Source organism: Saccoglossus kowalevskii, chromosome 21, assembly GCF_978046115.1.
Source record: "Saccoglossus kowalevskii chromosome 21, keSacKowa6.1, whole genome shotgun sequence".
NCBI lineage: Eukaryota > Metazoa > Hemichordata > Enteropneusta > Harrimaniidae > Saccoglossus > Saccoglossus kowalevskii.
Window position 1 is genome coordinate 3,517,482 of NC_140661.1, and position 12,310 is coordinate 3,529,791.

General features: G+C 35.9%; 1 protein-coding gene across 1 annotated transcript in view; it reads left to right on the forward strand.

The window, feature by feature from the left end:
• Positions 1–12,310, forward strand: part of LOC102807312 (uncharacterized) — a 49,894-nt gene that overhangs the window by 6,082 nt on the left and 31,502 nt on the right. The window contains exons 10-19 of the mRNA XM_085495178.1: positions 872–1,009; positions 3,400–3,522; positions 5,326–5,480; positions 6,598–6,765; positions 6,963–7,169; positions 9,287–9,779; positions 10,409–10,618; positions 10,735–10,854; positions 11,408–11,616; positions 12,080–12,164. Of these exons, the coding sequence (XP_085351304.1) occupies positions 872–1,009; positions 3,400–3,522; positions 5,326–5,480; positions 6,598–6,765; positions 6,963–7,169; positions 9,287–9,779; positions 10,409–10,618; positions 10,735–10,854; positions 11,408–11,616; positions 12,080–12,164 (1,908 nt within the window). The remainder of the gene's footprint in view (positions 1–871; positions 1,010–3,399; positions 3,523–5,325; positions 5,481–6,597; positions 6,766–6,962; positions 7,170–9,286; positions 9,780–10,408; positions 10,619–10,734; positions 10,855–11,407; positions 11,617–12,079; positions 12,165–12,310) is intronic.

Sequence of the window (12,310 nt, forward strand, 5' to 3'; positions counted from 1 at the left end):
CTTATTGTTTATGCGATATTTGCTTATTGTGTATGCGATATCTGCTTAATTATGTATGGCGATATCTGCTTATTGTGCGTGGCAATATATGCTTATTTTGTATGCGATATTTACTTATCGTGCGTAGCAATATTTGCTTATTGTGTATGTGATATCTGCTTATTGTGCATGGCGATATATGCTCACTGTGTATGGCTATATTTGCTTATTGTGTATTACGATATTTGCTTGTGTGTTGTAACATCTTTTTATTGTATACGCCTATGATGTTATTGATACAAAATGTTTCCTGCATTAATGAATGCGTACGATAGATTTCAGTAGTCTAACCGCACAACTTTACGGTGCAATATTAACATTGAATAACACACCTTAGCAGGAAAAGATGTCGATAACTTGAATGATACTATGAAGTTATTACGGAAATAACTATGCACGAAGACAATACGATGGAGATCTATGCGCGGCGTACTGTCTGAGCGCATACTTTGAGGTATTCTTGTAATAACCTTATTATTATACATGTTTTCCTTCCAAGCATACATCATAGAAATGCCAAAATTCCCAATGTTTAGAACAGAATCAGCGAACTTCTTTGTGTGGAGTCCGATCAAATCCTGGTGGCAGCCATGTTTGTTTTTATTATTAGAGGACGCTTACGCGCGTATTTTTTTATTTGGAATTCGCATTTCCTAATATGGTAGGATGAAAATACCCCGTAAAATACCACAAAATTACGGCACGTTGTAACTTATGGCGTTACGGTGACAGATGTATAATAATATATATTAATATTAGTAGTTATCTACTTATAAATTTATTATGTTATTATGAGTAATTGCTTACATGAATTATGTTTTCATTTGTCCAGATATAAACGAATGTGATGAGGAACCTTGCAGCCATACCTGTACTAACCTATCCCCTAGAGAGAACAGTTACACTAAAGGATTCCGGTGTTCATGTCCAATAGGATGGCGATTACAAACTAATTATGTAAACTGTACAGGTAGGTTTTTATTATTAGTAAATGTATGTGATGTAAAACGCTTAATGGTATATGTCAAAGGTCAATTAAGTGCATTCAAGATTGCACGATACTTTTTATGTGGCCAAATATGGCATCTCAATTGTGGAATAAGTGAAGATGTTCCACATTATTGATGTTTGTAATACGTATAGAAAATACATTTGATTTTATATCTGTGTTAATTTATTCCAGAGCACCTCTACCACAAGTAATTCTTTGAGATACCAAAAATTGGCTAATAATAATTATAAACTAATAATGTTTTTCATTATTAAACTACATATCTGTGGATTACCTCCAGAGAACCAATTTTCAATGAAGTGTGATGATTATGCGCATTGTGCAAATTGGGCAATTGGTATGCTCAAATTTCGATCCAAAAATAATGCATTGTTCCCAGGACTTATATACCAAGTCTTATTAAAGAAAAATATTCATAATGCAAATTAATCAATTATTATGAATAGATTTCAACCCAAGCTATAATTAGATATGTTTATTGTTTTAGAGCACATATGTACCCAGTTTCATTGTAATGTGATGATTAATTGTTCGAAAAAATACAAAAAGTCGAAAATTATGCAAATTAGGTAATTATTATGGATGTATATATAAACCCAAAACTAATTAGTTGAATTGTCTTAGTGTATTTACTTATCAATGTTCATTGACAAATTATGATAAGTACTTCATATATTTATGGAAAATCTAATCAAGTAATTAATATGCACACATTTAATGTAAAACTAATAAGGTATGTACAATTTCACAAACCATCAATGTACACGTTTTATTGAAACCGAGGTGTCCATTGTCCTAGATCACCCAGTAGCAAGTTTAATTGAAACATGATGAATAGCTCTTGACATATCAGTAGAAAAGCCAAAAATTTCTATGCAAAGTAGATGATCAATATGCACAGATTTTTATTCAAAACTAATCAGCTCATTCATTAAAATGCAATGATTAGTACTTGAAATATTAGTGTAAAAGTCAAATGTTTACTAATTATGCATAATCAGGTAATCAATATGCAAAACGAATAATGTCTGTGCATTATCCTAGAGCATCTATAAATCAAGTTTCATCAAAATCCAATGAGTGGTTCATTGGGAAGTTACGAACATCGCCTTACATAGATGACCACGCCCATATTTTAGAAACCTGTTTTGCCAACCCACGCCCAAATTGTAACTCTATGTTCAATTAACAGTTAACCAAACTTCGAGTTATGGGCAACATAGATTTTTTGTTTTGTTTAACGTTAAAATGTCGTAACTAAAACTTCAACTTCAAACCGAACTTCAAGTTCCATACAGACCACGGTTAGTAACCGTGATACAGATACATTAACTACAAAGACTTCATTGTGTACTTCGCACAGGGGAACCAAACATGTTTAAACTATAAATAGAATTATATCACTAAAATAATAACACGAGTAGCAACTACGGAATGAGACCATTAATAATTACAGGACTACACAATAAGGTGGCAGGTAAATTAAATAAATTAATTAATTGTTAATTTCATGTAGTTTGTTAGCTCCGATGCTATGGCATATGTACTAGTTAGATTATGGTCACATGACGGTTATAACATGTAAACCACAAATGCGAAGCGTGAGTGGTTTGTGTTCCTGACTGTTACATGATTTAAAGCGGGGGAGTCGTCACTTGATCAACATACAAGTTCTCCCAATCGTAGTTTTCCATGTAATGTACACCTGATATGCCAAAAATGTTGCTGGACGATTTGAACCGGATAAAAATAGCAGACGAAAATGTGTTTTCAAAATAAAAATAGTTCGATAGCCAATGGAAAATCATGTTCATTTGCATATAGATGATATGCAAAATAGTTTTAGTCAAAATAAGTGACTGCCTAAAAGTACCATTACTGTTGTTCAAATTTCATTTCACTCGGCAAGTATATTCATGTACCCCAAGGGGAAAATATCGTACTTCTAAAAATTGTTTATTTCTGCTATGTTTCGAAAAACGGTACTCCTGAAGGGACTACTTTGTTTGCTCTCAGACCTCATTTGCATATGGGTTGTGGAAATAATGATTTTGATTTTACGGACGAATCAAATTAAGCTGCAATACATATGTAATAATATTTATTATGTCATGTTCAGGTTATGGCATGTAACCAATGAATACACCCATTAACCAATTCAATACTTCCTTGGTACAGATGTGCAGTTGGTATAATGTTGGCCCTGTGAATATGTGTTCATGATATTTTTCAAAATCCAATTCACAAACTAGACCTTCAAGTCGTATCAACTGGGATAATAAAAACATGTTTATGAAATAAAATTTAATAAATTATAAACTCATGTGATAAAATATTTCAACTTTCAGACATTGATGAATGTGACGAAGGTTTGGATAATTGCCATATCTATGCTAATTGTACAAATACTGTGGGAAGTTTTACTTGTCAATGTCATGATGGATATTATAAAGATGGTAATGAATGTAAAGGTAAGAACATTTACTGTCTAGAACTCACGTCAACATGTTACATTTGTATGTATTAGTGTTGGGATTTGTTTGCACATTTTGACAGTGACATAAACAGTACGAGATCATTGTGGCGATATATGTTTATTGTGTACGGCGATATCTGTTTATTATGTACGGCGATATCTGTTTATTGTGTACGGCGATATATGTTTATTGTGTACGGCGATATCTGTTTATTATGTACGGCGATATCTGTTTATTGTGTACGGCGATATCTGTTTATTGTGTACGGCGATATATGTTTATTGTGTACGGCTATATCTGCTTATTTTGTACGGTGATATCTGCTCATTGTGTACGACGATATCTGTTTATTGTATGCGGCGATATCTGTTTATTGTGTACGGCGATGTCTGTTTATTGTGTACGGCGATATCTGTTTATTGTGTTAGGCCATATCTGTTTATTATGTACGGCGATATCTGCTTATTGTGTACGGCGATATCTGTTTATTGTGTACGGCGATATCTGCTTATTGTGTACGGTGATATCTGCTTATGGTGTACGGCGATATCTGTTTATTGTGTACGGCGATATCTGTTTATTGTGTACGGCTATATCTGCTTATTTTGTACGGTGATATCTGCTCAATGTGTACGGCGATATCTGTTTATTGTATGCGGCGATATCTGTTTATTGTGTACGGCGATGTCTGTTTATTGTGTACGGCAATATCTGTTTATTGTGTTAGGCCATATCTGTTTATTGTGTACGGCGATATCTGTTTATTGTGTTAGGCGATATATGTTTATTGTGTACGGCGATATCTGTTTATTGTGTACGGCGATATCTGTTTATTGTGTACGGCGATATCTGTTTATTGTGTTAGGCGATATCTGTTTATTGTGTTAGGCGATATCTGTTTATTGTGTACGGCGATATCTGTTTATTGTGTACGGCGATATCTGTTTATTGTGTAAGGCGATATCTGTTTATTGTGTACGGCGATATTTGTTTATTGTGTGCGATGATATCTGATTATTTTGTACGGCGATATCTGTTTATTGTGTAAGGCGATATCTGTTTATTGTGTAAGGCGATATCTGTTTATTGTGTAAGGCGATATCTGTTTATTGTGTAAGGCGATATCTGTTTATTGTGTAAGGCGATATCTGTTTATTGTGTAAGGCGATATCTGTTTATTGTGTAAGGCGATATCTGTTTATTGTGTAAGGCGATATCTGTTTAATTTGTACGATGATATCGAGACTTTATGTTCAGTCTACATCGCGACGCCTACGTAATATGTATCGCAATATCTGCAGATTGTGTGCAGTGGTATCTTCTTAGTAGGGCCATTAGTACGTAGGGAAATGTCTCTTGTTTTTTTATTAAAGGGTCGATGGTCGTCGCGCTACGCATGTGCGACATTTGTGTTGATAAACAATGATTTTCCCACAATCCAATGCGCTCTTTCAACATAAAAACCCAAGTATAAGGGTTGACTTGGGTGCAACTTGCATTAATTACCGCCGGTGACTCCTTCAAAACCTTCAGTCACCTAAAAACATAATTAAAGCATGGTAACGCCTCAGTTTGTACTCGTTGATTTGCGCAACTGTCAAAGTGGCCATCTTTGTTTATATGAGAACCATATATCTCTCGCATGCGTGGGGCGACGACTACCGCCCTTTAAATAAGGTTTTTAATCTAACATACTGAGAAAGTTTTATACGAAAACATTTCCCTAATATTCATGCTATCTAGATGTATTTGTTAAATATTTTCTTTCAGCTACAGTAATTTTGCTCTTTTTTTCAGAAATTATACTGTTTGCTTACGGTCCAGTAGAAGGAGATGAAGAGTTGACTATAACCTATGACAAATCAGTATCTTCTGAATTTGATAAAGTGTCGGAGACAATAGAGTATAAAACAGGATTCCCGTTTTGGGGTGATTTCTACTATAAATCATATGTAAGTAATTGATTTAAAAGTTAACCATATTTTCAAAATCAACAATACTAACACAATTTAGCTAAATTTGTCCGTTGGTGTTTCTTAGCAGCTCGTGAATGAATTTGGAACGTTGCTAATGACGACCAAGTGAATATTTTCTGGAGTCTAATATTTTGTTTTTTCAATTGATGAATTAGCGGTAAGAAGTCACAGTATAGATTTCAGCTGTGATTTTCGAAATTATATCTGTAGTGGCGACATTTAGAATTTTGAAATGAACGTCGAAACTAAAAATCCTATTTTTATTTTGAAACGTTTCATTTTATTGACTCGCTATGGGATCTTTTCAGGTATTTGCATATTTTCCATCGACGACGAGTCCAATAATATAAGGTTATTACGAAGATACGTCAAAATATGCACGAAGACAGTACAGCGACAGTATCGACCGACGCGCCGCGTAGGTCGATGCGACAGCGTACTGTCCGAGATACTTCAGCATCAGTCGCTTGTTGTAACAACAAACTTGCATCGCGCAAAGCTTGACATGCTTCCCCAATTTTGTCACTTTTGCCGAAGGAGACAACACAATACCTGACGCAGACGACATTTTCCCAGCCACGTATGTCTATAATACCACCTAACCTATCTAATATAACGGCTTCGACTTGTTTTGTGAATTCGCTATAAATAATTGTCAGCAGAAAAAATAAAGCTTATGTTTACGCTGTTTTAGTACCCTGGGATATAAATACAAGATATATTTATGCCACAAACGCGTAGTTTCAAACCAAGGACAACTAATCGCATGTACTCGCGCCTACAATAAACTAGGGAGTTTGTTCATCATGCAAAAATTATCATAATTAGACAGATACACGTGTCAAATAATGCTAACATAATGCTAACATAATGATGAAATAAAGAAAAAATGACAAAATAATGATAAAATAACCAAAAAATAAAAATTCTAACAAAAAGAATGTGAACATAATGGTAAATGCTAATAGAAATGTTTTTGGCACTGGTCTCATCCCATAACATTATCCACATCGAATTTCTTTAATCAATAATAATCGTTACTACAGAATAAATTCAAAAACAATATAGTCATGATTTCTTAATGATCATTTAGTTCACAGACAATGGTTTGTTGGTATTTTTGAATGAGAATGGTGTCAAATATGCATACCCTAACCCGTTCGTAGACGGATTCAACTCTACGCAAACAACTCCTATGGTAGCAGTGTTTTGGGATGATGTTGACATCAGTGACCCATCTGTTGGCAATGTATATTATCAGGTAAAATATCTGTGTTATCCAAGACATTTAAATTGAAAACTATACTACATGTTCACAAACGACTTGCAATATATGAGTATCCAGAAATATGTGTATTTCATAACATTTTGAATGACTAATTTCTAGTCGATTGTGACCCCTTGAACACCCCCCCCAAAAAAAAACATAATTAATGTCTCTTATTTTTACAACTACAGATTTATAAAAAAGAAAATGGTTCTTTTATAAGTAACCGACACCGAGCAATGTTTAATGCTGTCAATAAGCGTATACATAATGCAAAAGGAACGTACAACAAACCCTATTATTACGATTATAATTTTGAAAATTTTGAGGCTGAATGGATTCTTCTTGTTACTTGGGAAGCGGTGGCTGCAGTTCCTTCTGCGTACACTAAAGGCACGGTAGGTACATTGAATATGTATCAATACTAGCAAGTATTCTTGTGTCACCTAAACACTATTTCTATAAATTATACACATATTAATAACTTAACCTTATCAGCCTAGTCAGGTGCTGTTCTATGACTAAAATGTAGCTTTAAAAAACCACGCGTCGACAAAGTTGCGTAACAAAACACGATTCACAGTCTTACCGTCTCACCCGTTAACAGCGATGACTGCAATTTTTAGTCCACTTTCGGACGAAGTCCTAAAATTGGGACTATTAATTTGGGTTCGTTCCGTCCGTTCGTTTGTCCATCCGTACGCACGTACGTCCGGAGGTATATCTCGGACACCCATTGACGGATTTCATTCAAACTTTACATGAAGACAATACATATGCGCGTCAAGTTACTTTATGATCGGAGACAAATGGCCGACTGGCGGTCATTTTGGATGTGGTATTTGCTATTTCTGATACCTAAACGTGTCCGCAGCAGTTTCTCGGAGATGACTGGTTTGATTTGGATCAAAGTTGGTATGATGATCATACATATTGGGTTGTAGGTGCACGTCATTTTTTTAAACAATGACTTTGTCACAGATCCGAGGATTGGCTAAGCACGCGGGAGCACACAATGAATGGTGATGACAAAGTGCATATGGTTAACTAAGCTATTTTATTCTCTAGACCTCATCAACAGATATTCATACTCAGAAATTAACATGAAATTAACATGAAACTAGTGCACAAGAACTTATCACTAATAAATCACGTTAATCGACAAATCAACGACTTCAATCTATTATCCATTTATGCGAAATGCAACAATATGCTTAATACATAGTTACGTAAAACTAAATTGAGCCATACAAGGCATTCGGGTCAGGGAATTAAGGCAAAGCAAAACTGTGATAAAGTTTACAGTATCAGTGTCCTATTGTAGTCCTGCAGTGTTCTGTTACGCTTCTCAAATCTTGGCATCGACGATACTTCAGCTACCATCCACATCAAGTCCATAGAGCTTCTAACACTGCCTGTGCCACCAGTAACCGATCCGGGTAGATATAATAGAAACCATTCACCACCACCAGTTGCCAATATTAACGTACGTCAACACGACCACAATACATCAGTTCCCAATCACCAAGCCAATGTTGATATGCCGTCACTCCTCCCTGTTCCACTCAGCAAAGGGCAGAACCACTGAAACCAACAACTCGCCCTGTCTGTACACAGGTATAAACGTAAGGCTGGTTGACTATTAGTCTGGTTCTGCAGCATGAGCAAAGTGACGAAGAGCCTGAAATGCCCTTACAAACTGCTGCTAGGCAGAGCTGAATACAGTGCTCACACTTTGACGGCTCGTGGTGTATTGACTTGCCACGTCCACCACACAACTCGCATGAATTTACATAACAAAGCCACCTGCAAGACGCATGCAACCTTACATTCCCATTCATACGCAAATATCCACATCATACGCTGTACAAAGCAAATGCAACACTTGGCTTGGTTAAGCTCGACCAAGGGTCGGGCCAATTTTATTTATAGATTTAGCTCGCATTTACATAGCAGAAAACTAGGCTGATTTTCCTACAACAGACTTGTTATATACAGGATGACGCCCAGGGGTCACTCTGTATGCCGATACTACCCCGTGTACGTTCTAAATTTAGCAGGGTTGCTGTGTCCGCTGTAGGCCCCCTCTTGCAACAACCACTCTCATACACCGCCCTAGGCCCCGAATTGGCGGACCCATAAAACAATGAATGACACCAACATGAGTTGCATCCACATCAACCATAAGTATCTTGTTTGAGTTGATCACACTCCACTTGAGTGCAATAAAAGGGCAGAGAATGCGCGCAAAAAGGGGAAAGATGTTCTCAACGTATGTCTGCAATAGTGGGTGTTTTTTTCTTCAATATGTCTGCTCTAGGGGGTACTAAATTTACATTGCGTCCGCAATAGGGGATATGGTTTGCCAGTGTGCTGCCAGCCCTAGGGGCCTACTATTGCACAGATGCAAAAGAACATTTTAACTACAAACTGATTCAGCAATTACAACTCAGGACTTTTTTTATCTAATCAGGACATTTTTTATCTAATCCTGAATAATTATTATTTTTTCTAGACAAATACTTTTCAAGGAGCCTTTGTCACTGACGGCATATATAGTTTTGTTTTGTGTAATTACAAAGAGGGGTCAATGTCATGGAACTATCATGTCAGGGACAGCAACAATGCTATTATGGGATACAACGGTGGTAAAGGATACTACGGGTATATTGTCAACGAACAGAAAATAAGGCTGCCTACATTGAAGCAAAGGTACCGTCCAGACTTAGAAATAGGTAATACTGGTTTCCGTGGACGATGGATATACAGAGTAGAAAATAACCACAAGTATACCATAAACTACAAGAAGAGATGTCTTGACTGGTATAACACACAACCAGAACCATACACGTGGAATTGGGGTTTGGGTACGTGCCCGTGTGGATTTTCTCAGGGTCGACAGGATAATTCATTCTCTAATGGAAATGATGGTAATGATGAAGTTGCCGACAACTACGATGGTGATGAGTTGGATACTAATCTACTACGAACAATCAATAGTAGACAAGGTGTGCCTAATTTGAATTGATTACGTTATACATTACATTGGCATTCACACTTTATTTGCAGGCAACAAAGGACCTGTAGTGCAGAACAACATTCATTGAGTATTGTGGTTAATTATAAAATTAGTTGGTATGGCAACAGACCTCGAACAATTTGATCCGGTATGCACTGAAGGTCAAGGTGTATAATCAAATCCAGGATAATCTTCAGTGAAATCACTCAAGGCCACTTAACAAAATTTGGTACTAATTTTTAAATTTGATTTTCAGAATTCTGTGAATTATATTACCATAAAATTTACAAAATCAAAAGCCTGTTTGATGCTTTCATGGGTGAGTGGGAGTCTTCTGCGAAGTAAGATTATCACATGCCCTGATAACACTACTTGAACATTGAACATTGGCAAGACATACTATGTGTTTATAACCTTCACACTGCTATGATTATTGAATATATATAATTATATAAACATTCAATAATGTTGAATTTAATCATGTTCAATCATAATAATTTTGTAATAAAAAAGTAAGTTGTTGACAGAACGTTGGGTGGTATAATAAATACAAATCGGATATGCTGGTATGAAAACCCAATAACAATTATGTATGTATTCTAATTTATTTAACTCCAGGTCGTAGCTTCACCATTCAGACATCGTTTCCTAATCCTTACGGAGCCGGACAAAGATGCTCGTATCGTTCAGATCACACACTTGTGTATGGTTACGACCAGTCTATATGGAGAAGCAGCTTCATGGAGCGTCATCAGTTTTTTGGACGCATTGGTGGTGGATGGTGGTGGTGGTGGTTCTTCGATTGGAGGAGATATATTCTATGGATTTGTAAGTATACAATGATTTTGTGTATGACTCTGTAGTCTAATAATGACTAGAATTGGAAAAGGCTTTAATCGAAATTACTGTACATAGTCTTCACTTGTGTTTCTGTTTTATGCTAGATGATGATATCTACCCTCGCTACTATTGTTGTGCACTATCACGTGACCCGTATTTCTGTGATTTGTACGCTGAGAAGCGCCCTCCCGGTGATTGCGGCGGCTACATTCCTCCAATATGGGGTAAGTTTTTTAGTTATTGTACAAAAGTTTACATGGCAAGAAGACACCATAAAATAACATGTTAGCATCAGGTAATAATACTCTGAGATTTATACGAGGATACCGCAAAGTATGCACAAAGACAGTACAGCAGGAGTATTGTCGTACACATATTATCTTTGTGCATACTTTGCGGTATCCTCATTATATCCTTATTATTATTATACATTTTTGTGAACCAACCACTTGATGTAGGAAGCCCAGATCGGAGCAAAATGATGAAAAGTATTAGAACGTTTTTGCCATGATCTTCGTTTTCAAACGCATCCACCGTCTTGGAAATATCGCAAAATCGTTCCATATTTGATATAGCCATTTTCTAATATGGTAGTATGCCGATACAGTGCGATACTACACAACTGCGGAACGCTGCGGCAGTACATTGACAGATGTATAATATTATACCGGTCGGAAATATTTTGCATTTTCTAAACACTTTCGGCAGAATACCAACATATATTAGTATATTTGTTTTTTCCAGAAGCAAACTATTTACTCTAATGTTTGTTTTTAGGATGGATGATTGGAGATCCTCATCTTACGACTCTAGATGGCGTTTCATACACGTTCAATGGTTTTGGGGAATATACATTGGCTACAGTTGATAATGGTTTCTTCAGACTTCAGGGTAGGACAGCTAAAGCCTTGGACGAGGATGGAAATCCTGTAGATCATGCTACAGTTTTCATAGCATTCGCTGCCAAAGAATCCTCTTCATCCACGGTAAGTGTTAAATCCCTAAAATTGCAGGAACACTGTGTTTATACTTAGAAGAACATACCGGTAAATAAACATAAATGAAAAAGCATGTGCACAATATTTCTTTATTCAGTTTTAATACTGTGAATTTCATGAAGGGTTTAATTTGTTTCAAATGGAATATATTTATGAATGTTTTATAAATATTGAATGACTGTTTTTGGCAATAACTAGACCAATCACAATGCCTTTAGAGTAGAGTCAATCCAGCTAATGGCTGATGGAAACTCACAAAGATTCATGGGTAATGGGAGTTACCAAATAGCTTAGATAGTCAATGAAAGTGTCTTCTGTTGATTTAGATGGAGCACGAGGATATTTTGTAAATATTTTATAAATTACTATCGAAAGTCGTCCATGCCTTATGAAATTTACTGTATGATACAACCCACAGTAATTGATCAATACAATTTATTTGATATGCCAGGTCCAAGTAGAAACAAATGAAGACGGGACTGAGTATATCGTGAAGATTGATGGCATAACATTCGACAAATCGTTACTTAGTGAATGTGAGTAAAACGTTTGTATAGAACTAATTCCTTCCTTCATGACGCCATTTTTCCTAACATAATGTGATCTTTTTAATCTATGTACATTTAATTTTATTACTGATTAATGCTACAATAAAGCTAATAATGCATAACTTGTCACATAG